This window comes from Lingula anatina, chromosome 5 (genome assembly GCF_051362555.1).
Source record: "Lingula anatina isolate TDL-2025a chromosome 5, LinAna3.0, whole genome shotgun sequence".
NCBI classification, from domain to species: domain Eukaryota; kingdom Metazoa; phylum Brachiopoda; class Lingulata; order Lingulida; family Lingulidae; genus Lingula; species Lingula anatina.
The window spans coordinates 15,681,558-15,708,324 of record NC_141771.1 but is presented as its reverse complement, the minus strand read 5'-3'; the positions used below and the strand labels follow the sequence as shown (position 1 = coordinate 15,708,324).

The 26,767-nt window shown below is 38.1% G+C and overlaps 3 protein-coding genes across 5 annotated transcripts; 1 reads left to right on the top strand and 2 right to left on the bottom strand.

The window, feature by feature from the left end:
- Positions 1–465: 465 nt before the first annotated feature.
- On the top strand, positions 466–9,816 carry LOC106163615 (uncharacterized). Of its 3 annotated transcripts, none has more exons than XM_087014185.1 (2): positions 466–673; positions 8,252–9,816. In XM_087014185.1, the coding sequence occupies exon 2, from the start codon at positions 8,268–8,270 to the stop codon at positions 9,720–9,722; it is 1,455 nt and encodes a 484-aa protein (XP_086870311.1). In that variant the 5' UTR covers positions 466–673; positions 8,252–8,267; the 3' UTR covers positions 9,723–9,816. The 3 variants fall into 3 exon arrangements, with proteins under 3 accessions (XP_086870311.1, XP_013396717.2, XP_086870310.1); XM_013541263.2 differs by lacking the exon at positions 466–673 and adding an exon at positions 2,943–3,470; XM_087014184.1 differs by lacking the exon at positions 466–673 and adding an exon at positions 7,640–7,803.
- A 3,391-nt stretch (positions 9,817–13,207) lies between these two features.
- On the bottom strand, positions 13,208–19,413 carry LOC106163614 (zinc metalloproteinase nas-14). Its single transcript, XM_087013902.1, has 12 exons — positions 18,570–19,413; positions 18,324–18,384; positions 17,931–18,042; positions 17,343–17,464; positions 16,650–16,767; positions 16,138–16,207; positions 15,703–15,906; positions 15,419–15,545; positions 14,871–15,077; positions 14,572–14,697; positions 13,999–14,121; positions 13,208–13,740 (listed from the first exon to the last, which is right to left on the bottom strand). The coding sequence occupies exons 1-12, from the start codon at positions 18,636–18,638 to the stop codon at positions 13,625–13,627; spliced, it is 1,455 nt and encodes a 484-aa protein (XP_086870028.1). The 5' UTR covers positions 18,639–19,413; the 3' UTR covers positions 13,208–13,624.
- A 1,132-nt stretch (positions 19,414–20,545) lies between these two features.
- LOC106163617 (uncharacterized) lies at positions 20,546–26,296 on the bottom strand. The gene is made up of 3 exons (XM_013541265.2): positions 26,160–26,296; positions 24,123–24,259; positions 20,546–20,973 (listed from the first exon to the last, which is right to left on the bottom strand). Exons 1-3 carry the CDS (start codon positions 26,218–26,220, stop codon positions 20,716–20,718), a joined length of 456 nt encoding a protein of 151 aa, XP_013396719.2. The 5' UTR covers positions 26,221–26,296; the 3' UTR covers positions 20,546–20,715.
- Positions 26,297–26,767: the final 471 nt, after the last annotated feature.

Sequence of the window (26,767 nt, the reverse complement as noted above, 5' to 3'; positions counted from 1 at the left end):
CAGATAATTAAACATTTTAAAGTTTATATCTGAGGGACCTATTTTCTTACGCAGTCAATGCCGAATAGAGATGAAAAAAAATAATGATCAAGCAAATAGGTTAAAATATGTTTTTATATTTTTGTCTTTTTTTTTAACTGGGAAATATTTGCATGCAACGTGAATGCTATCTATCTAAGCATCATTTAAGACTATATAATTGAACTTCATCCATTTTCAATGGCTGCTAAAGCATCTTTCTCGGATCAATCCTTCAGTTTATTAGTATGTGCATATTTATTACGCGTATTTATTGCGTGTATCGTTTAATATTGCTTTTAAGCACGCGGTAAATATGCGACGCTTCCTCGACTCTGGTTTAAGCACTGCTACTGGGGTTTTAGTTTTAGCGTACCCGTGGTCATGCTAATAACCTTGCGCTCGTTACACGTCACGGGTCTTGCGTAACTACCCACGTGCTACGATTTTCACTTGGGCGGGCGTCAAGCGGACATTTTGTACAGGAGCAATGCAAAGATGGGTGAAAACGACACGTTGTTTTTAACCGAAGATGATGTCCCCGGGGCGAAACTGCCTACACCAAAAGTAAAGGATCATACCAACGTTGTTTTGAAACGATGTAGTTAGTCGGTCAGGGGCGAGTTGGGGAGAAAAGAGGAGCACTGATAGCAAGGTACTGTGTACACGTGAACCGGCAAAGTCAATGATAATTTCATGTTGCAAAAGCATAATTAAATTAGTTATTTTTCAAACGATATTATTTGAATAGCAGATACATAGGTTAAACTAACAATAATACAAAATTTTGATGACACTGAAAATCAAAACCTGCCACAGCAAGTAATGCATGAAATTTTGTTACATAACACCATATGCTTGTGTCGTTGTTAACTCTCGGTATTATTGCTGCTTAAATTAATACCTGATATTATTTCTCAGGCTACCAAGTACATATCAACTTATTTTGTGGCAATTGACCTCCATGTTCCAACATGTGTGCAGGTTGATTATTATTATTATTATTATTTGTTCAAGCACATTTTGATGGCTACATGTGCTTTAACAAGAGAAAGTCAAAATTTATGCAGAAGTTTAAAAGATTAAATCATCACTAGTATGTACAATTAAAGCTATTTGATTATGCATATTACTCTTCGGGGAATCTCGCAAATGCGTATTGTGTGTAATCAGCACAATTGTCTGACGCGCCTACTCGGACGGCCAAGGGGTAATTAAGCCCTTCGCACGAAAACCAATTACCCATTAAACAACCAAGCAGATTACATTGATTGTACCTCTCTCAGATTTAAATATGTCCAGCTAATGCGGTATCTAAATCTGCAGGACCTTTCACCATAAAATATTCAGAGTGGACCTTTTCCCAGCAAAAAGGGTTGTTCTTTCGAACCCCCCCCCTCCCCCCCGGGCCACGGGCCTGATCTGATCTGTTTATTTTAGATAACGCATAAAGTAGATTTGGGCTAAGTTCTCGGTGTCACCTGGCTGGCTTTTAAAACATTCGTAATGTCTTTTGCCGCAGGTCATTATTTTCATTTGTCTTATGTTTTTGTAATATTTACGCCATTTGTAGAATCTTCAATTCAGTGACATCCATGATTAGCTACACAATATGGTAATATGGCACAGTCAATTGTTTTAGACGAATCACGGTAAAACTCCATTCTCATAGAAAGTAATTTGCTAAACCTTCGTTACCAGGCATTGTGAAAAAATACACGTGAGGTTGAAGACAAAATGAGTCAGTAAAATAAATGTAAATCTCTCTCTATAATGCACTCTTATTTATGTTAGTACTAATAAAGTGCGAATATTATCCAAAATGGTTGTTTTTTTAAATACCTTCTTTACTGAGTTCGAAAACTAGCAAGGCATGAATCAGAAATGTTTGCATTATTACACAAAAAGCTAGATTTTGCACTTTCTATCATAATTGGTTTAAGGAAATAGAAGTCGCGATATCCTCCTCCTTCCCACTACTAGACACACCAGGTATAATATATTTATATTATATAATACATATTATATGTTTATTATATATTACACGTATAATATATAATAATATAATGTATTTAATATTATTTTTTAATTCAACCTGTCTTTCAACGTGGTGAAATTTAAATTTTATTATTATTATTTTATTTTATTTTGCGGTGGGGGGGGGGGGGTAGAGTGGGTAAAAAAAACGACCCCTCTCCAGGTAATCTTGATCATCCCATGCATTTTATGTATTTTTATTGATGATTGTTTGGTTGCAAAGTGAATGGTTTCTGAATCGTCATCGCTGAGCACTTAATAATTAACTTCATTCATTTTCAGAGGTTTGTCACACATTCTCTCTTCCTTTCCTTTCATAACAAACCAATTACTTACCTATATTTTCTAATATGGATATTCAATTGTTTCGGGCATCTTCTTTACTGAAATGTCGTTGATTATTATATCTTAGACTCAGTTGTTGAAGGGATACCAAACAAAGAGAGGAGTCGGTATTGTACTACTACTACTACTACTGCTACTACTACTACTACTACTACTACTAATAATAATAATAATAATAATAATAATAATAATAATAATAATAATAATAATAATATATTTAATATAATGAAATATTCCATTAAAATATTTAATCTACGAAATGTTCAGTAAACTTAACAACATAAAATATATAAAAAATGTATAAAATTACCTGCAGACATAGTTATCCGAAGTTTTTAAAAATCAATGTTTCGCTTTTTTATGTTTTTTTGAAATATGATTAAAGTTATGAATAATAAATCTTTAAAACGTGAATTTTAAGTTCCTTAATTCTGATTTAAATATGAAACCTGTCTTTCTATTTCCCTTAGGTGAATGGGCAGCTTATACAATGTAGGCTACCACTCCACCGGTGCAGTTAAAGAAAATGCTATGTCACTATATGTTTTTAACCTGTAGTAGTTATGGAGGTTTCCAGTAAAAGCTTGTCACCAAACGATGGCGTTTAATCAGGTCATTTATATATGGAGCTAGATCATACCAATACGTGTAGATGAGAACCAACAGAACCATGCATTCACAGAGATAAAAAATATTATCGCCGGTCTATGTCGAATTGAATATGTCCCAGACAGAGGGGAGCGACAGGAGGGAGATCCCCTAACTTCTTCACCATTACACCGTCTATGTAGTCTTTCTGGCGCACGTACAAATCAAGCTATACGACTCACAAGTTGACATTTAACAGTTTAGGAAAATTTTTAAATCACACAAAAAAAGGGATATGAAGTTATTGTTGACCAGAAGCATATCCATAGTTCACCCCTCTTTTTATCACGAGTGCAAGCAAACACTACAAGTATAATCTGACACTAGGTCACAGAATGTAATCGTAGCTTATATTGGGTCTGACTAATTTCCCATATAGAATAGTGAGGGAAGTTGCATGAACGCGCCGCCACACACGGAAGGTAAATTGTACTGTAGTACATTCAACAGATTATATCACTAAATAGATTATACCAGAAATGAACAGTCGTGTGTGTATGTGTGTGTGTGTGTGTGTGAAAGAGAGAGAGAGCAAGAGGGAGCATGAGAGAGGAGAGAGAGAGAGAGTGTGTGTGTGTATGTGTGTGTGTGTGAGAGAGAGAGAGAGAGAGAGAGAGAGAGTGTACATGTGTGTGTGTGTGTCATCCATTTAGCTATATTTAGGCTAATCCGTACATCATATAAAAATGTATACGTATTACCATAAGTGTTGGCTTATACTCCTGGTAAAAGTGGAGGGATAAATTATAAATAGGCTTCAGGTCAACAATTCTTTTTAATGTGATTTTAAGTCCCACCTTATGCATTTCAATAGCGACCTGTGAGTAGGAATATATAGCCTGAATTGCACCTGCACCTGAAAGAAAATGTAGACTGAGTAACTGCAAATAAGTCATTGCCCCCCTCCCCCTCCCCCTTGTTCCCCTCCGTCTTAGATGTTCTTATCGTGACCAATTCATTCTTTTTGATATATCTGTGGCGGGTGAGAAATCTCCTCTATTATCACTATACTGTTAAATGTTTACATTATCCTGCGATTAAACTCGTTTTGTTCAAGGTGCATTAAAGCATGCTTTGTTCGAGGTGTATACAATCATGAATTTCAAGGAATGCACGGTAAATATACCCAGACGTCCCCATTAAAGCATTTCCAAGATCATACTATACCTCTGCATATTTTAAGTTATTTTATATAGAGATATTCGATCGACCCGCATCTACTGCAGCTATATAGGCAAAACAGGTGCAGTCGTTGAAAAATACCAGTATGTAACAATACAAGTATTAAGGTCAGACTCTATATTGGCCTATGAACGGAAAACATGCCCCTTCTAGTCTAGTGGGATTTTCACAAAAGATGAATAGTAGGGGCATTTTGGGGTAAAAGTTGGGAACCAGGCTTATTAGCATAATTTTGGGATGCTGAATCCGATTTACCCGGTTCCCAAGCAAAATCTTGCGTTTTTAACGGTCTAATTTGCAAAAAAACAAAATGGCCGCCAGATTTCCTATTTTCTGCAATATCTCTGGGACTAGACATGTGAACATGACAAATGAAGTGTCTTTACCTATATTTTCAGGGTCGAGGAACATTATTAAGATGTTTCTGTTAGAATTAGATTTACGCAATTTTCCTAAATATGCAAATTAGGATCGCCATTACTGAAAAACAGTTTTACTTCTGTATCTCTGTAATTAGGCAAGCAAACATGACAAATGAAGTGTCTACACCTATGTTCTCAGGGTCAGGGAATGTGATAAATCAGATGTCTTGTCTTATGGGTAGCACTGACTTTGTGTATCGTGTCCGAGTAGCATCTTTTATTGTTTCTTCCCTGTATCTGTCAAACACAAGTCAATATGCTGATAGTTAGAACCTGCCTTCAGAACTGCTTTTACGTTAACTAGGCAAGCAAACATGACATATGAAGTGCCCACACCCATGTTTTCAGCGTTAGGGAAAGTGATTAAGACATTTTCACTATAATCAAATCAGCAATGAGTGCTACACTGTCACACTGTAGCAATTATTCGAATCTGAATTGAATTTTGCAATTAAATACTGCGCTGCCATTGGGATGTAAACATATTGGATCACACAACTGCCCCTTTTACCTAGATTTAAAAAAAAGATTACCTTATTAATGCAATGGAGGGATTTGCTGAATCAAATAATTCATGTGATGCAATGTACAGACTTCACATTTAAAATGGATTTTTTTCAAACAAATTTTCTTTGAATTTTTCCCATATATTAGTAAAGGATGATAAAACACTTGTTATCGTGTTTGAAATGGCTTTAATAAATCAACCCGTGTGAATACATCATCAAAAATTTAATTCAAATAATAATTTAATATTCAAATCAGTGTTATAATCAGCGCATGGATAATTTTATAGCTGAAAACAAGGTATTAAATTCTTATGAACTCGATATTATCAAGAATATCAGTTGGTAAGGATTTTCTCTCACACAAAAGAATCATCAATACAAATGTGAAAAATGGAAACTGATAACAACGCGTGCAGCCTCTTCTAGCTGCAACCAGAGCCCTCATTCCATGCAGAGAGGTTTCTGAGAGTATGATCCAGTATTGTGTTACATGCATTAGTCAGAGCTTGCCTAAACTTGTGCCGATTTGCAGGGTGGACGGGTAAGCTCTTGATTCTGCTAGCGATTTATGCCCACAGGTTTTCTATAGAATTCATGTCAGGGGAATTTCGTCGGCCAAGGCAACTGGTTTACCTCTTGGTTTTGCAGAAAAGCAGTTATTGCATGGGCATAGTGTGGTCGGGCATTGTCATCTTGCAGGATGAAGTTGTCCTGGAAGTACCTTCTTGCAAATTTCAAGTATTCTCTAAAATGTCCCTGTATTTTATCTGGTTGAGGTTTCCGTCAATTGCCACCAATAGTGTTTTGGCTCCAGAGTGGAAACCGGCCCATACACAGATACTGCCACGGCCACAAGTCCTTGTAGTGTGACACAATCCTCGTGCAGTGACTCGTCTGGAAACCTACTGACTCTGATTCAGCCATCGCGGTGCTGGAACTCAAACCCTGCCTCATCTGTAAAAATCTTCATGAACCCAGTGCTGTGCCTGGAACCGCAAATGGTGTTGCTCTGTTTATAGAGTTAACCAGCTAAAAGTAGCCTTGCATTCACTAGAGTTCTAGAAACATGCTTTTGAATGGTAATTTGCCACTCATTTTGTACAGCAAGAGTTGTCTTTGTCCGGTTGTTGCGACATAACCGCAGAAGCAAGCAGTCTTCCCTTCTGGTGGTGACTTTAGGACATCCTGGCCGTGGTCTCTGTGTTAATGCACCAGTCTGGGCATGTTTCTGTAAGACGTTAGAAACTGCTCCCTGGGACACATTCAGCTGTCTGGCAATAGCAGTTTGCTTCTGTCCATTCTGGCATAATGCAACAATAGTGTGGCAAGTTGCTGCCGTTAGTTCACAGACCGTAAGGTCAGCTAAGAGTCTGCAAAATATCAAACTTCTGACTGGACGTTTTGAAATATAGACTTATTCTGCAGAACTACTGCCCTTTTATACGCATTCTGTAACCAGCCAAAGAGGACTGCTCAGAGAAACTGCCACATATTACGTAAGGCGGGTCCTGACTCCCCCCCCCTTTCGAATTCTGGTCCCCCCTTGAAATTATAATTTGACTAGCTGAATCATACTTGTAAACCATACCAAATGGCACCGTTCACCCCTTAAATACCAAAATTTTTCGTGGCCCTTCAACAGGCCCCTAACCTGTTGCCAAGTGAGGGGGGGGGAGGGGGGAGGCTTTGCTTCCGCGGACTCCCCCCTTCAAATAATCCTGGATCCGCCTCTGCTCACCTTGCCTTATAATTGATGGGCAAGCACTGGCAATTTCACTGGGAAAGCCTGACAATGCAGTGACCTTTGGTAGTTTGACTGACACGTACGTAAGAGCAGTTCTGAAGGCAGGTTCTAACTACCAGCAGATTGTCTAGTGTTTGACAGATACAGGGAAGAAACAATAAAAGGTGCTACTCGGACATAATTCACAAAGTCAGTGCTACCCATCAGACAAGACATCTGATTTATCACTTTCCCTGACCCTGAGAACATAGGTGTAGACACTTCATTTGTCATGTTTGCTTGCCTAGTTACAGAGATACAGAAGTAAATCGGTTTTTCAGTAATGGCGATCCTAATTTGCATATTTAGGAAAATTGCATAAATCTAATTCTAACAGAAACATCTTAATAATGTTCCTCGACCCTGAAAATATAGGTAAAGACACTTCATTTGTCATATTCGCCTGTCTAGTTCCAGAGATATTGCAGAAAGTAGGAAATCTGGCGGCCATTTTGTTTTTTTGCAAATTAGACCGTTAAAAACGCAAAATTTCGCTTGGGAACCGGGTAAATCGGATTCAGCATCCCAAAATTATGCTATTAAGCCTGGTTCCCAACTTTTACCCCAAAATGCCCCTTGCCTCTTATGCAGAGCCTTTTTTCAAAAATCTCACTAGACTATTCGGTATTTATAACAAGGCGCGCACCTGTTATAATACTTTATAATTATTATTATTATTATTATTAATGTTTTTTATTTTCTTTTTTTTTATTTATTTTTTAGAAATCACATGATAGCCTTGTCACGGTAGTAGCTTTTCATGTTCTTTCACTTTTTCCGCATCACAATCCCTCCCCTTGCAGCTGCAGACGGGGACTAGTCAGCCATTAAACGGTCTATTATTTGCTGATCGCTGTAGGTAATATATGAATATGCGAACTATACTACTGGTATATGCATCCTTGCATCCTTATAAACAAGCGCAGATATATCAGAATAAGCTAAGCGGCAATACGCACATATCCATGTTATGTGGAATAAATCTCTCTCTCTCTCTCTCTCTCTCTCTCTCTCTCTCTATCCATTGTGAGACTAATATGCCATATAAATAATTAAGTCTTAGAAATTAAACGAATAAAATATTTATGAGCTCACAGAACAGTACACTGCACACAGCCGACATATCGAACCTGTATTATGAGAAAAAAGAATACCAATCGTATATGAATTTATTCATGCATATACTCTATTAATTATTATAATTATCAATATTTTGCCATTTTAGGAGTAGATTAGTGAAAGACAATGCGACTGGTATATGGACTTATTAGTATATGGACATTATTAGTATGATATTGCAATTTTAGGATTATATGGATTATAATGGCTGTAACGTCCTCACCGACTTCGAACTCTAAGGAGGTCATTCGCCAACTACACGGCATTGAAAACACCCTCGCCGTTCTGCACGAAAATGGCACCTTCACGATCGTTTTCACGTCCTGGATTAAAACAAAATTGCTCTTAACCACTGACCAATGGGGACAATGCATGGAGCGACTGCTGGAAGACATCCCACATCTTCGAATGACCATAGCTTGGCAAGACGGCCAGAGACATTTCAAGTACGTGGACGACCCTCGAGCAGACTTCGAGGTTCTGGATGCAACATCTTGCGATGAGTGGAAAACAGTTCACGAGCACATGACGCTTGTGACTTTTTACGACGCTGATAAACCCTTGTGGAGAGCAAAGATTCTGCGCATGCCCAAAGGAAGCACGGGTGCGGAACAAGACGAGTGTACCCTCAGCGGGGACACATGGTTCACTAGCGTAGTCATTTTTGCGCTACATCACTCTATCATCGACGGTAAATCTGATTTTCTCCTATTAGGAAGATTACTTCGAATCCTTAATGCAGTGATCTCAGATGCCCCGGCCCGTGATGGTGGTGATGCCGTGATTCTCCTGCCTCCTTTAGAAAACCTCTTGCCGAAAAATAAAATGACATTCACTTGGTTCGACTATTTTCAAGTGGCAAAAATGAAATATAAAGGCTGGTTCCCAAACAAAAGTTTATTTACAAAACGGTTCCCAAAAATGTCTGCACCAGGTGAAAGCTGTACAAAAACAGTGGTGGTTGAATTTTCAATTCCTGAAACGGAGAGGATCATAGCACAATGCAAAGACCGCGGGGTAACTGTGCACGGTGTCCTCGTTGCCGCTGCCTCGGTAGCCATAGCCAAGCTCATAAATGAAGGGAGACCCCCCAAGGTGGTGAACATCGCCTCAGTCCACGCTGTCAATATGCGGCGATTTCTCTCTCCAGAACTGAGCACTGCTTTCGGGTCTTTGTCGCACAGCCTTTCTATCTCATTGAGGACCCCAACAGCTGTCAGCTTCGATGCGTTCTGGGACCTTGCCAAGGAATCGACCGGTCTCATCCACGCCCAGCTTGATAATGGTGATGTCGTACAATCTTTGAAAGTATGTAACTACGTGTATGGTATAGAAAAGAAAAAACGCCCGTTGTCACCTCCGGAGTGCACAGTTGAATTCTGCACTTCCAACATCGGCGACTGTGACAAGCTGTGCCCCCCTGGGAGGGAGGAGGCCAGAGCTCACGCGACGAGTGTCATCACATCTGATTCACTGCACAATTGCAATATTCCGTTCTGTCACTTCCTGCACAAATTCCGCGGTCGCTTCTGTTACAATCTTGACTACGCAACGAACAGGGCAACCGATCTACACGCCCAGAGATACGCTGAGTTGACCGTAGAACTGATGAAGATGGCTGCGGGAGAAGAGGAAACATCTAAAGATGAACTACGATAAACAGTGTATTGTGATTGCAGACTGTTGAAATAAAGGCCATTTGCATTGTAAACTATGATATTAAAAGTTAATAAATACAATAATACAAGGAATACTTTCAGCTGACTGTTTTATGCTAAAACCTGTATTGTTTAATCCGCGCGTGCATCGACGGAATGTAGAAGGCTTTCTCATCCAAGACTGGACCTACTGTTTCAAAATTACGTACATGTTTTGTGAGGTAATTAAGAGAACAACGGGACGGTTCATATTCGAACTTAGGAGGCAGGTATTGTTTTCAGCGCACCCTTGTGTTTGACAGACGTCTTTGCCACATTTTGACTCGTTGTTTTATCAAATGTGTTAGACAGTAGACAGTATATTATTATTAAAATGGAACAGTTATACATATGCTTCATGTATCACTTGCATTGATTTTAAAAACATTATATCAACACCCAAGTGCAATATAAGATAGGACCTAGAAAACCTCGTAACACCCTTCCCTCCTGATTGTTCACGTAACAAGCAGATATATTGAATGCATCATTATACGTGGTAGAAAAAAGTTACTTTTTCACCAGCAGGCTGCTAAAAATTACATCATGACATTTAGTCTTTTATGATACAATTTACAGAGGAAATACATAATGTTAACAAAAGATATCTTGTTTAACAGTATATGTTCACACATAACGCAATACCAGTACCTACGTCATTATTGTCATTTTGCTTTACCAGACACATTAAAAATATAACGGAGACCGTTTTCTATATTGCCTCACTGAAAAGCTTTTAAATCACATTATACAGCAACACTGGAGCTCCTGACAGGTGGGTAATTGAAAGGTATTTTAGGGATATGCATTTACCATATATGCAATCCGGATTTCGTAACTGTGCTATATGTGAGTTTGATATGCACACATTTATGACGTAGTTTTGATAACGAATATCCATAAATATCCATATCGTAAACGTCTTTAATAAGAGACTTAATAAAATACACTTGATTCCATGCTGAATAACAAGTGCCTCTCTCGCGTTTGTGTGCACATTGCATATATTGTGATGGCCATAACACATTGCCGTTTTAATACTTCAAAGGTAGCAATGGCTGACAATTTTAAGGCAAACCCATCGTTGCGCACCACGGAAGTTCTTCGCCCACTAGGAAGCACTGAAAACAAGTTTGCCGTTATGCATGACGCGGGTGTCAGTATTACAGCATTTACAACGTGGGTTAAGTCAAAACAGTTCTTATCCTATGACGTATGGGGCCTTGGTCTCAAGCGTCTGCAAGAAATCATTCCGCAACTTTGCCTGGCTATTGTTTGGCAAGACGGCAAGAGGTATTTCAAGTACATGGACGAACCTCGAACAGACTTCGAGGTTCTGGACATAGCATCATACAACGACTGGAAGAAAGTCCACGAGCATATGATGTGCTTGATGTTTGACACAGCCAATGGTCCACTCTGGAGAGTGAAGATTCTGCGCATGCCTTGTGATAACACGCAAATCGATTCGGGGGAAGAGGTGTGTTCTCCGATAGCAGGAGACAGCTGGTTTATCAGTGCAGTGGTGTTTGGGGTACACCATTCTATATTGGATGGGATATCAGCTTTAATCATGTCAAAGAAACTGATCGGTATACTAAACGCTTTTTTGGCAGGCAAGCCCCGCGAAGATGCCGATGCCAAGAAATGTCTGCACTCTTTAGAAGAATTCCTGCCAAAGGATAAAATGGCAGTCGGTTGGCGTGACTATTTCCAAGTTGCAAAGGTGAAATATAAAGATGTATTCCCCACCGAAAGTTTATTTTCAAAGCGGTTTCTAAAAGTTTCAATACCAGGTGAGGGCTGCACGAAAATAGTGGCGGTTCAATTTTCAGTTCCAGAAACCAAAATAATCATAGTGAAATGTAAGGATCATGGAGTTACTGTACAAGGCGTTCTTTTTGCTGCTGCCTCGATGGCCGTGGCTAAGCTTATTAATGAAGGGCAGTCCCCGCGAGTTTTGGAGATTGTCTCCACTCATGCGGTTAACATGCGACGTTTTCTCTCCCCGGAATTAAACAATGCCACTGGAAGTTTGGCCATACCTCTTGACGTCCCATTGATAACTCCAACAGCCACTACATATGCTGGGTTTTGGGAACTTGTCAAACGTGCGACTCAAGTTATCCATGCCAGTCTCAACAATGGCGACGTCATAAGAGATACAAAAATCTCTAATCACCTCTTTAGCGATAGAAGAGTAAAACGAATGGTATCAAATCGAGGGTGTACATCTGATATCTGTACCTCTAACCTCGGCGACTGCGACAGACTGTGGCCTCCGGAGACAAAGGAGGACTTGATTCACGCCACGAGACTGGTTTCATCATCTGCTATACACAAGGCGCAAGCACCATTTTTTCATTACCTACAGAAATTCCGTGGTTGCTTCTGCTACAATTTGGCCTACGGCACAAATAGGGTGACGGAATCGAACGCGACCAGATACGCTGAAATGACCGTGAAGCTCATGAAGATGGCTGCAGGAAAAGAGGACGCCTGGAAAGTAATAGAATATCAATAAAAACACTATGACTTGGGTATAATGCAGGCAGCACGTATTGTCATAAAAAAGCTTTCTGAGTGTATCCTTTCCGGATCTGGGCAACTACCTGTAACTGAAACGATAATTTGTATTTGCAGAAATGTAAAAAGATAAAGAACGAATTACTTTGACCAAGACTAAAATTTTTATAACCAGTGGATTCAATTCATTATTTTAAAAATGGCATATGGTACGTGTTTGCACATGAAGTAACGATTTTGCGCTGCAATATTTAATTTTTTAATGTATATATTCACTTATTTAGGTGATAGCTTTGAAGCATATGGTGCATGGCGTGACCTTATTTTTTATGATATTTTCCTATTACACACTTAAAATAATTATACCATTTTTATTTTCCGTATGTAAATAGACCGATAGTATTTTGTTTTTAGTAGAGGCTGATAGGTCTGTTACCTTGACCAGTGAGCGGCAAGTGTGCCCCCCCTCCCCCGATATGAACCGATTGATCAGTTAAATAGCCGTTGCAATTTTTTATGCAACCACACTCATAGTCTCTCTCTCTCCAAGGTCCAATGCTTTTCTTGCGCTGGAAGCGTTTTTTTTAGCAGAAAAACCAGTTAGAAAAAGGCCAAAAATGGAGTAAGTCTTGTACAAAATGTATTTGCCGATAGTCAAAATTAAAGGTTGCTATGTAAAATAACATTTCCTTGTACCTACCACCTTTTATTACTTCCGTTCCGTTTTATTGAAAGGTACAAATGTAAAGTGAGCATAGTCAATTATAAAGTGCGTTTAGTTGCTTACATTCTGTTTAGAACATGTTTGAAAAAGGCTTAATTGGCATATTATACGTACGGATTTTTCTAAAAGCATAAGAAATTTTAATATCTATATTTAAGTTGGATATACTATTTTAATAAAATGAATAACATTGGTAATTAATTGGAAATAAACTTTTATTGATCAGGTTGATTTGGTAGTGCCTACAGATTTCGATATATGTATGTAAATGGAAATAATATGCCTTTATAACATTGAAATATAAAATATAATATTTAAATTATTTCTGTAGAAAAAATAATCACTAGGTTTACAAAAGCAAGGTACACTTTTTTTCTAAGAGCAACCCATGTGAAATGTGCTGTAATCATTAGAATAAATACAGATATGTATATACATCGGTTCAAAATATAAAACATCAATTCAAAAATAAAATACATATGTCTTACCAAACTGATATACGGTGCATGCCATTTCACACACAAACTAAGTAATATTGTATAAAATCGAATTCATTTATGTAGAAAAATAAAAAAACCCGTAAAATGGGGTTACGGAGAACTCTGCATCGGCAATTACGAGCACTCGCCACACGCACGTTGACAATTAACAAGCATGTAATTCGGGTTCTTGGCGCACTCTCCCCTCTTAGACCATTGATCGCAGAGAACGTTCTTGTCAACGCAGGGAGCTGGAAAAAATATCAAATAAAGGAAATTAAATATCAATGATAAATATATTGATAATGACAAAAGTAAACAGAGTCAGGTATACCAAGTTACGTTTTATAATGCTTCAGTGACGACCAATATTTAAGAATTATCTGAAATCTATATAAAAATCATTTTGAAGTAACGCTGTTATAGATTAATAAAAGAATACTTTATAAACAGTACAACTATTTCACTTCAGCTTAAAACCAAACCAAAGAAGTTATGTGTGACTGTACCTCCAGAGCATCTATTGCAGGATTTTGGACAGTAAGGGATCATATACCGGGGGTTACGAGAGCACTCGCCACGTGCTGCCCAAGTGGCACAATATGTGTCGTAGTCAACACAACTGCTACTTCCTGGAAAAGTGATAAAAAAGTAGTAAAGATATTTTGGTCATTTAGACTAGGTACAGAAATTCCGACGAAATAAAGATATATTTGGGGTTACACAAGGAAAGGTCAATTAAGACATCAACAAATTCGCGACAGGCATTGATCTAGATTTGCAAAATATTAGAAGATGACGGCTGTGAAGAATAAGAATACTGCCACGAGGTACATGTTGCTGCTCGCGGGAAAAAAATCGCATTTATAATATTTTTCATTTTGGTTTAACTAAAATTCATGATTTCATTTCTATTTATTTATTTGGATTCACTAACTAAATTCTTCATAAAAGATATATGTTTTTCAAATAGAAGGTTATATGCCGAAGATAAAGGTAAACTCAATATAAACTATTTTATGCTGGGGGAGAGAATAAAGTCCTTCCTAAAAATAAGGGTAACAAAACAAAAGACCCCATACCTCCTCCTCCTCCGTTACACAAACGACATGACTCTTTACAGTAAACGTGCATGTATCCAGGGTTACGTTGACACTCGCCTCTTGACGCCCAGCCTGCACAATTGTTGTTGTTATCCCGACAGTTGTCTGTAACAGATAAATGTAACAATCAAGTTCAAGTTCAAATCGACCAAAGCTGTATCACTCATTTCTTGTGACAGTTTTTCGAGTGAGATAGAAGTGAGCACCAGCGTTTAAAACGCAATTCTCAAGAAAAAAGAGATACGTATTAAAATCAAACACAGATGCATTCAACCTACTATTTCCGCCCCCGGTTCCGCCTCCAGTGCCACCGCCAGTACCTCCCCCGGTTCCTCCCCCGGTGCCGCCTCCAGTTCCGCCCCCAGTGCCACCCCCGGTACTGCAGGGTTGCACAGGAACACCCCCGTTAGTTCCTGGGCACATACAGCGGCAATTCTTGTCCACGAATCCCGGGGAGGGGCATCTAGGTTTGTTCGTGCAGCCACCTGAGACATAAAATGCATGTTCAGTTGAGAGAAAAAGTGTACCTTACTTTATAGGCGTCAGAGTCAGCGAGAGAGTCACATCACAAGAGCAGGAAGCAGAGGCCAACGGGTCTTGAGACCAAATTGGTTTTCAAATAATTATTAAACTATAACATCAAACTGACAATATTATTTTCAATGGTCACACAAACTTGAACTTTGCTCGCCACGGGCCTGTAGAAGGGTAATAAAATCTACAAATTATACTTAACTTCACACTAAAAAATGAGACTGTATAATTACTACTTGTCGCAAATGACTTTTAAAATGCACGAAACGTAAAATAAATCGAGGAAACTCACGATCGCAACTGTACATGGCGTTTGCCAATTTGACATCGCCGAAGCTGAGCCCGAAGCTGTTTCCAATTGTATTCTGCTTGGACTTATCTTTGGTTATGATAGTTGGACGCCCGTTGGTAGAAAATGCCTGAGAATATGAGATTTTCTTGTAGGTTAACTATATTCTGGAAGGTCTAAGGTCAACAATGAAAAGAAGGACCAAAAGAATAAGTAAAAAAAACCCGAAAAGGTAGGAGTAAGAAAAATTAGAAGTAAGACGAAACATAAAAAAAAACTGAACTTACGTATTGGCCGTAATGCATGACGCTGTCGTAATCGTACGGTACGCCATGCGTATTGGTAACAGACTGCGGATATTTTTCGAAGTTGTAATAAAGATGTCCTGGAATGTTTCCTCTGACGATGGTGACATAGTTATCGCGGTCATATCTCGTCTGCTCGTGGTTGAACCCTATCGCGTGTCCCAATTCATGGATGATGATTCCTTTCTAAAAGGCATAATGCATTATGTAATAATCTTATACTTAAAAACATTGGCTGATAAAGTATCGTTTTCTATCTAATGCTACTGACAAAATAACGAGTACATTTCTATTGATTTCCACCAGTTTTCCAACTACAACAAGCAATATTTACCACAATTTAAATTGGCATATGAATGAGGCATGTTACTGGGGAATAACTGGATAAATACGAGGCTTCATAACGACTGAACTTACAGATCTGCATCCTTGTCCCAAGGTAACCAGTTGGCGTCCCCGTCCTAACATTCCGACGAAAGATGAACACCTAGAAAAGAAAACACAAAAGCTTACGAAGCATATTCAAATAAGAGGAAATCCAACATGCCCTATACAAGTCTGTTTGATAATTAAATCAAAAGACGTGATTATAATGTGAATCAAATAGAATTCTTGACTTTTCATGACCTTCTATGTAACAATCACTTGTTAGAAATACAAACCTGTAAAATATGTTTTTTTTATTTAATAAGAACCAAAAACAAATTTATTTATCCAAACTAAAATATAAATTTGAATATGTATTGCCTTTGAGAACATTCATGACATTGATATATTTTTGTTTAAGTACTTAAATCAGGTATATGATTTTAATAAAAATAACCGTCTTATCTATTCTCGAAAGTCTTTCATTTTTCAATTTCATTTATAATACAAATTAAAAATTAACAAGAAGATAAATTCTATCTGAGAAACTTCTTCCTTCTTACCCGCTGCCATTTTCCAAGTGAATGTAATTCCTTTCATTTCTTCGTGGCCTGAATTGGATACATGTGTATTTGTTCCAGTCATCCAAGGTCTGCTGTATGGCTCTGCGATCTGAGGCAGCTGGAAACATGGATCAGAAAATAAATATTTCTTTGCATGATTTTTTCAATGCACGGTTTTGTTTGGTGTGGCGTTGTTTATTGTACATTCAAATGTAATGGAGCACCCAGGTCGTGGGTAAGGGGGGGGGGCAAGAACAACTGTCACCCCCTTCAGTTTTTACAATAGGGGTTACACAGTATCCCACTTTCTCTTTTCCGTCCAAGAAAAACAGCATGAGATCAGAAACAAAGCAAAAAAAAAAAAAAAAAAAAACAACAAACTTGTTCATTCCTGTGTCCTAGGGATTATGTTAAAATTGACTACGTCTTCTTTTACTATTCTTATGACCCACCAACAGACCCCCACCCCACCTATGTCAAAATCTTGAACCCCCCCCCCCCCGTTTCTAAATATATGTGCGTGCATCCACAGACGCGCTCGTCTGTTTTTAAATAATTTATGTATTTATTTATATACTTATTTATTATGTATTTATTATGTATTTTTTATATGCTTATACACTTATTTATCTATTGCGAGTGTTTTTTTAGATTTCAATTATTTTAACTTTTTTTCATACAACTTGTACTTACACATCACCGATGATATGGTGTAAGGAACTACACCATTTGGCCAGCGGCGTCCTAAATCTCTGACTCCTTTCCTTTTCTTGCGGGTACGTTCCCCTTCATAATTACCGTCCTTGTCAAGCAATCTTCAGATAAAATTTAAAATATGTTTCGTCAATCGATGACATACTGTAAGGGCATTTGTCTTAATACATCTTCACCTTTATTTTAGAAATTAACTCGCTTTTTGTTCTTGAGATATGACGTTTTGATTATTATAGTCAAGTAAAAAAACATATTTACTCTCTTTAGAAACAAACCACTATCACTACATATAATATTTGTGCATGCTCTTATAACTATGCCACTGTTCTTATTTTTATTTTATATAAAAAGGAAATAATTGAGAAATAATCAAGAAGCAAACGTGTCGTAAATATAGCATTTTAATGTTTTAAAAAACGTATCATTTCAGTTAAAATGAATTTGACATCCCATTCTTAGGCCGTAAATGTGCTATTGACAAGGAAACATAAAAATCGCTTCTTTGGTTTACTTTTATATGCGCCTTATCAAATTCTAATTGTCCTAAAATATGACGACCTTGCTTACCCAAACTCCTCCTCCCTGGCTCTTTCGAGAGCTTGAAAATCTTCTTTAAGCATCAATATATCCAGTTCACGTAGAACAACGCTGTCATCTTGTATAGTCTCCAGTGCTCTACCTAGTAAAATGTGAAAACGAAAATAAAAATTCACCATCGAGAAAGTTTTTTTTCTGGTTCGAATAATTATTTTTCCGTGTTCTTTTTTTCAGCTGGATGACGATGAATTTATCGCGGATTAAACACTGAATCATAGTATAAGTACAATAGAAAAAAGTCAACTTATGTTTGACCAGGTTATAAATGTGGATTGAGAATACACTTTTCTCATATTGCAGGTTTTGAAATTTTACGTGCCCCTTGGTAAGGAACAAAGGAAATTATAAAAAGTTTATATTTACTTTTATTTGCTGCGATCTTGATTAGTTCATCCATCGTCGCTGCGTGTGACACATCTAAAAGCTGAAATATTTCCCAAAAGTATGTTTGAATCAAGCAGTTTCAAAAATTGAAATGGCACTATTTAACCTAGTCCTTTCTGTACAAGCTAGATATTAAAAACGTTAAAAACAGGTATCCATTATTTTGTTGGTGCATACACAGTAAACAATTATTAACCGGAAAGTTTAGCCAGTTTCACTACTTACCCATACTGCACAAACTGCCGCTGTCAGTGCTGCGGCTACAAATCTCGATACAAACTGTACGTTTTTCATACTTCTGTTTTTTTACTAATGACTTGCCTGTTCTGAGATCTCTTTTATACATTTCGATTGCCCCTTGCGATTTCCCTCTCTACTTGATCTAAACTTCCGCATTTCCGGGTTTTATTTGGTTCACTGATTATTTAGCTTCATCATCTCTATGACAAATGTAATAATTTGGTATTTTATTGAGTCAGACTAAGAATGAGATTTTTTATTTGAAAGTTCACAGTGCCCTAACAATGGGATGAACAAGCAGGGAGTTAATGCGTTTATCGCCCTTGGTCATCGATTTAGTCATGCAGACAAAACACGCATGTAAATAAACATTTTAACTGACCATAACGGAATGGTCGTCTTTATCACAAATCTAATAGTGTCCAAACACTGGGCCGGCCAGCAGTAAATAAATGCGTTTATCGCCCTTGACATCGATTTAGTCATGCAAGCAAAACACACCTTAACAAATATTTACACTGACCACAACGGAATGGTCGAGTCTGGGGCTTTAACTGGGTCACCCAAACTGGGTCACAGTGGGTAAACCCTGACGTCAATCGGGAGCAGACGAGATTCATATCAATGATTTGACAAGGGATGTGGTCTGAGCCAAGGGATGTGGTCCGAACCCTCCCTGGACAAGAGGCTGTCTGCTTCGTAACACTTTGGTCTCTAAATGATAAAACACTTATGAAGTAAAATGGAATCTGAGACATTGGTGGGCTTTTACAGGTACACGTATATGTACCGTATGTTACTCAGTTTCGTGAACGGAATTAAGTACATGTACAAACCCGTTTTTATGACATCAAATACGTCATATTGGCCATCGTTTAGCTTTCTTTTTTGTTCATTTTCTTTTTCTTCAAGGAGTCTTCAGTGACCATGCTGAGATAGCACATACATGTATGCAAGTTATGAAGCATTATATACGTTTGACCCTCTTTTAGAACATTTTCAGTGAGTATATTACTCGAAAAAATGATTTTGACCAGCGCAACACAAAGATATCAAAAATTGAACGCCTCTCCCATAAACCCAGACAAAAGGAAAGAAAGGGTGGGCTTAACAAGAACATCCAATGTCCGCTCTGAAGCCAACCATATATAAATACATACATACATGTAACACTTTTTATTGTTGTATACTTTGTCATATCAAACCCACTCCACCCCTTCCATCCCCCATCTTCTCAAATCATTTTTATGTCGTAAAAGGGAACCGAGGCTGTAGACTGAATCCAAAACGTTTATTCCACCTTAATGTGTATGATGAATCAAATGTCCAGTTTATTCACTTTGTTTTTCTTTCCTTTCGGTAGCCTTAATCACGCTGATATTGTGTCCGAGATTTCACGAAATGATAGGGAAAAGGAAATATTAATAATAGAGTCTCATGAACATGCACTGTCGGAGCAGCAATGGACAGGAAGATGACTTTTCGTGATTCATGTCGTTTTTCTCAGGTCGTTTCTTTATCAGTGTCCTATATTTATTACAATGCATCTGACCTGTAAATATAAACGAGAATCGTGGGCCAAGGCCAATACTTGGCGGGACAGGAGCAAATGCTTATGAGCAGTAATACTTTAGTACACCTGTAAGCAGGTTGTTTGTTTTTATTGTTGTACTCACACGTAAATCTATACGTTGACTGGAGAAAATGTAAGAGATTTCTGGTGGATTTTGAATAAGAAAAGGCCAAAGAGTTTTTCAAAGATTAAGAAACCTATGGGGAAAAATATGGGGAAGTAGAAAAATATCAGGTAATCAGAGATATTGGTCAGAAAATGGGACAAGACTGCAGTGACACGCAATTTATTGCGTTGTCTTTAAAATATGCTTAAAATATTAACTCGAGAGAGAGAGAGAGAGAGAGAGAGAGAGAGAGAGAGAGAGAGCGAAACAAACAAACGAAAATAATGTTTGTGAAAAACTACTCGTGCGTCTTCACATTTAAAACAATTTTATTAGCGTTGCCGTATATCTGCTAGAAATCACAATCCGAAAGGCAATCACAGAAAATGACCTGTTATGTTGCCTCGCATGCGCATCAGAACAAAGGTACCGGTAGATCTCCTAACATTATATTAACAAGGTGGCCGAGACGGGCATCTGTTAAAGATGTTCGTCCCTTCGATAACCCAACACGTGGCTCGACCGGTGAACATTTCCTTTTGGTAGCGTGCAATGTGAAGATGAGTTCCGGTAGAGCACGGACGCACTCCTGGCGCGTGATACATGACGATGTAATCCGTGCTAATAATGCCGCTCATTCTGAGGCGATCATACACAACTTTGGGATCGAGGCCAGGTACAACGATGTCTGCCGCCTGACCAACTGCGTGCTAAAATGAAAGGAGGCTTAATCTGAGCTACAGTATACTGAAAATACTTATATATAGATAATTTGTTCAGTACTAGAGAAAATTGCAAACAAAAAACGGTATACATCGCAATAACTGGAACAAAAATGTATTTTTCCTTTAAAGAGATGGGTGGTTTATGACCGGGTGTTAAAGTAAAGGGGAAATGTTTAAAGGTTGTTCCGGAAGTTAGGTACAGTGCCGCCGGAATGTCCCCTTACTTACCCTCCGGGTCGCTGCGGGTTGTACGGACGGCCTGGCTCGGTAACTATGGAAATAACATTGTCATCCATACGCTGTTTGGTTTCTGTTAACAATAGTTCCATACCCTGCCCGTCGTGCAATTATCGTGACAAACTTTCTGCTAACAAAAGAGCCTAACCCTAGCTCGCTGAGATAAAGATCGAAGGTGAGCGTGGTCGCAATTAAGTGTTCGTCCAAGCGTTAATTGACCTTTAATGCGCGGTGGCTTCACTCTACTCTGATCACTCTACTCTGATTCGGAGATTTTAAGTATAAGAACTTGCCAACAGTGATTTTTAAAAGTTGCTTTACCAAAAAGATTCGGTGATGACAGCAATTTTCGTGTACATTATAGCTATGAATTGATTGAATTTACATAGAGTTTAATAAATGAATTTATGAATTTCTTAAAGATCAAATAAAACACTACTCGTACTTGAACATGTAATACACTGTATTTATTAGGCTTCAAACTGTCTTTGCTATATATATATTATTAACAAGATTGAAATTTATTTTTATAGTATGTCTTTATATTTCTATTAGCTTTGTTCATAGACGAAATGCATTTTTTCCAAAAAGACTTGTCAGTTGTTTCAGTGATAAATATTTTGTTAGCCATATCTTTAATATAGTTCTGTCTATATTTGCATGTAGGATCTCTCCCATCTACACCCGTAACATTTCTGTCCTTTCGTATTCGTTCATCAATCGTAAACAACCTTCCCATCAACTGAACGCAAAAGTTGCCTGGGGAACTGGCCCGTTGTCGAATTTCGAATATTTCTTTATTTGACAAGGCGACGGGTACTGGCCGGCCGAAAGACTGATTCCTTGATTATGTAGGACAAAAAGCATCAAAAGAAATTAATTTATAAAGCTGGATTACAATCTCTCGGGCTAACTTCACTGGTTGGCACGTGTCATTTCACATTAATTAACAATCAGTTCAGGTTAGCTTTATTCATGCTGGGTTAACACAGTGATTAAGCCCTGATTATTACATAATCACTACTGTGTGACACGCGTCGTCTAAAATTAATGTTAACATTGCGATGACGCTCTTCAATCCAAACTAATCAATTGCACATAATTCTAAATCAACTGACACGTGTCAACAGGATTGTTTGTGTATCTGGTCTTCCTAAATGGCCAATAAGTATTTTGTATAATATGACAAGTTTATGTCACTGATTTCTGTGCCTTCGTGTCACCTGCCAAGTGAACGGTATAAATCGACACTCAGATTTTCCAAATCATCACAATTCCAAGAAGCCTCTTAGTGATTACGTGCGTCTGCGTATCATCGCCCTCCGAGAACAAGGGGTGCGAATTAAAAACATAACCGCACAAATGGAAAATGAAGACCATAAAGTGTCGCGACAAGCCATTTACTATGTGTTATAGAAATACGACGAAGAGAAGGTCGTGCATCAGGCTACTAAACTAGCAACACATGTAATAAAGGTAATGAGACATTGATATTTATTTGATGTATTAGCTATTTATAATTTTCCATTTTAACTACGCTTTTGTTGATCGTGACTTACTATCATCAAATAAAATTGTTATACGTGTTTTAAAACTAAGCCTGATTTGTTCTTCAGAGTTTTGTTCTAATATTCGACTTGCCTTTACTCGAGTCTTCTGTTGCAGTTGATACATAACCCGGTATTGTTTGCTCGTGTCGATAGCAGTCTCTTTGCATCAGCTATAATAGAAACCTTAAGTGAGGCAATTAAGAAGGGGCAGACCGTGTTCGTTGAACCGACTAATTTGGGTGTCCGATAAGGATTGCTTGGGGATTCCCCTACCCTGTAATTATCATACGGCCTCTATTGTTCGACCATATGGGGCAGGGTTGGGAAACCATACGGCCATTTGGTAAGGGGACATTCCGGCGGCACTGTATCAAATCTATGTTACCCAATGGCGAAAAAAGCTTTATTTCGAGTAAAAATAGTTATGCCAATTCCAATGTCAACACCGTTTTCCGCCTTCCTTTTCGACATATATCAAAACGTACGTGTTCGCTAAACCAGTGACTTTTCTAATTACATGTAGGAGTTAATATGTTATAGTCTATTACTCATCTCTAAGTTTTATTTCATTTTTTCATTTATTTGTTTATTTGACTATGTTCTATTTGTTTCTTTAGACAGTCATTACACCTTTAGAATGCTGAACAAAATCTCCTTACTCAGTTTAACGTAAAACAATTTTCAAACTGACAAGAGGAAATAGACGAAAAAAAATTCATGTCATTATGGTAAAAAAATGAGCATATCGTATAATATATTTAACATTTTACACATGAATTGTTCACATTGGAATAATATCTTTTTGTCACGGGCGTCCAAGTAACTTAGGAGAGCGTCAAGTACTATCTGTTGCAGCTCATTTACCAGACACGAGTACCCACTGGTCGAGAGGGTATCACGTACGTGGGATGCTGTGTTTTATATGACTATCTATCATTTGTGGCGAGTATGATACATTCATTTTAAAGCGCGCGCACACACACACACACACACACAGAGCTTGGGGAAAGTCTCATACAGCTGTATTTTGCATTATAATCCTTTTTAATTATTAATCATTTATTTTAGCTGAGTCTGCAATTATCCTAACAAAGTGAGCAGTGTTGCATTATCACCTTGGCGACATGACCAGCTCCGCCACGAACACTGTTGACACTGGCAGATTTGCCCAAGCTTATATCTATACAAACCGCTTTTTTGACAAACACAGTGAAAATATCAAATACTTATAAGCATTATTTTGGGTTTGCTTAAAGCAACCATTGTCACATCGGGGGTCAGAACTTACTAGTACGTACCAGTATCATTATATCTTTTCTTACATTATGTCAACTGTCGTCTACTCACGTGGGGGTCTCCGCCTTGACGCAACCCGCTGGTAACAGTGACGGACCCGAAAAAGTTGGCGATCTCCTGGAGTTTGTACCTGAGCGCGTTGCTGTAGATCACCTGGTTCCCATAGTTCACTATACCCTGGGGTGGACCTGGGTGTCAAACGTGCACGTTATTGTTAATACACCGGATGTGCGCATCGTGTAGTGCGCAGACGTTAATTAGGGGTAGGCGGGTGCAGATAGAAGGGACAATGGTCTGCATGTTTTATGTACCCGTATGAAGGCGCGATGCACGTTTTTGACTGGGAATGTACAGATTAAGTTAAGTCTACATGTACCGACCACTTTCTACCACTTTGTAGTCAATTTCCATTAATTCTCATTCTTTTATACAAGGTGTTTTTTATTTTTCGACGGCACAGCAGCTAGTATCTAAAGTTCTCAATAAAATACTCAATGCTCTTTCCAGTAAATTATACAGTATATTATACAGAGATTTTAGTAGATTCTCCTTTACAGTGGTGGATTTAGAGGTGGGGTCAGGGGGGGTCCTGACTCCCCCCTCCCCCTTCAATTTCTGAAAAAAAATCACACCAATTGCCCCCTATTCCAATTAGAATTTTGACTAGCTGAATATTATAGTTCTAAACTATACCAAAGGCACCTTTCACCTTCTAAAATACCATTTTTTCCAACGCCAACGGGGGGGGGGGGGGGAGGGGGGGGAGGGGGGGGGGAAGGCTTTGCATCCGCCGCTGCTTTATCGCTAAAGAGTGCCTTATTCATGTAATACCGAATTCACAACAACAATTACTATCAATAAACACGTTTTAAAAAACCTACTCCGGCGTATTTATGATTATCTGCAAATTATAACTTACTTTTATTTCTTTCATTTAAAAGCCAAACGGCTTAGACCTGCCATATACACGTATAGGTTTATACATTATACAGTAAGTGAATTACCAAAAATATAAAATTGAAACAAATAACGATGAAAATGCATCTACTTTCACTGTGTAATTATTGAACCAAATCATTGTCGAAGAAACCACGCGAAAAAAATCATGTTCAATATCCACAATCAACTAGCACCTTCCTATGTCTCTACCTATTTCACTCCGTTTAGAAATAAATACATGCTACCTCTACGGACAACATCTAAACGAGACTACATAATTCCCTCTAAATTCACATACAAAGGTCCCGAACACTTTTTGATGACAAGCTGGGATGAACTAAACACCACTCAAAAAAATCTTCCTTCTGCATCCTCCCTTAAGTATAACCTTAGAAATGAAACCTTCCCAGCAACAATGTCCACTACCCATCTGAAGCTTCCGAGACAAAATGAAAAAATCCTAAATAAGGCCCGAGTCGATTTGTTATTTAGAGCCCAACTATATGACCACAACTGGACAGCTATGGCTTCTCCCAACTGTTTATGTGGGAAACCCGAAACTATCCGACATTTTTTCTTTCAATGCCCACTGAAACAGAGGAAATATCGTGATCTCTACGAATCTGTTGAAGATATACTTGGTGTAACTTATGCATATTTCAGAACCCAACTAGATAAGATATCCCTCTTCCTACATGGCCATAAAACACTAACATCTGGACAAAACGACAAGATTTTCGAAATAGTGTCAGATTTCTTAATCAAAAATGTCTGAATCTTCTTCCATTTCTGTTCTGGCGCCTACCACTCTCTCCTGATGGCCCATTGCCCCCCCCATAATTACCTTTCCCCCATGCCCTGTCCCTCACTCCCCTCTAATGCCATTCATGTCCTCGTCACCGTCTTTTTCTTGAATATTATTATTATTATTATTATTATTATTATTATTATTATTATTATTATTAAATTTCAAAGGTGAGCATATAATGCCTAGGCGAATTGCCACCTTTATTTATACTGTATCAATATGTAACCCTCTTGAGAATAAAGATGTTTAAAAAAAAAAAAAACTTTCACTTTCACAAATTCTAAGTAAAAAATGTGTGTATGTACTGTTATACATGTAAGTAACGAATAGCGTCTACTTACGAAAATAGTAACTTTGGGCCCCAAGACCAAGACACAGGAAAATTAGAATTGCTACTTTCATTGTCCCGTTTCAAAAGTCGTCTGCTTGCTGCTGGTCAAAATAGGATAGTGACGTTTCGAATGACAGAACTGTATTTATACACATCGATCTTTAGAAATTAAACAAGTGACATGTCCATTAATAAGTACACACTGACCAATTTCGACAAAAAGCTGTCCTCTTGATCCGAAAACCCAAATAAAAAAGGAGCAGAGGATATTAATGTGGACCAAATGGGTATAACGCCTGCCATTTTGATGTTAATATAGTGATCTCTAACAGCGGTTTCATATTTTAAGGTATCATTTTATAGATTCTCTAAAACCAATACATAATTGAAATAGTTAAATGGTTTAGATTATCGATGTATTGGCATGCCGCTACTTGTTTGGCATTTTCTCTGATCACATTCGGTTCACCGCAACGTTATCCATTAGCACTTTTTATGGGGTAACGAATCCAAAAACCCTGTGACATACATAACATGCCTATTAAAGAATGACATTTATTTAGTTGATCGCAAATTAAATTGAATGTTCAGCGGTAAGTACAAGCTACCTCAAGGTGC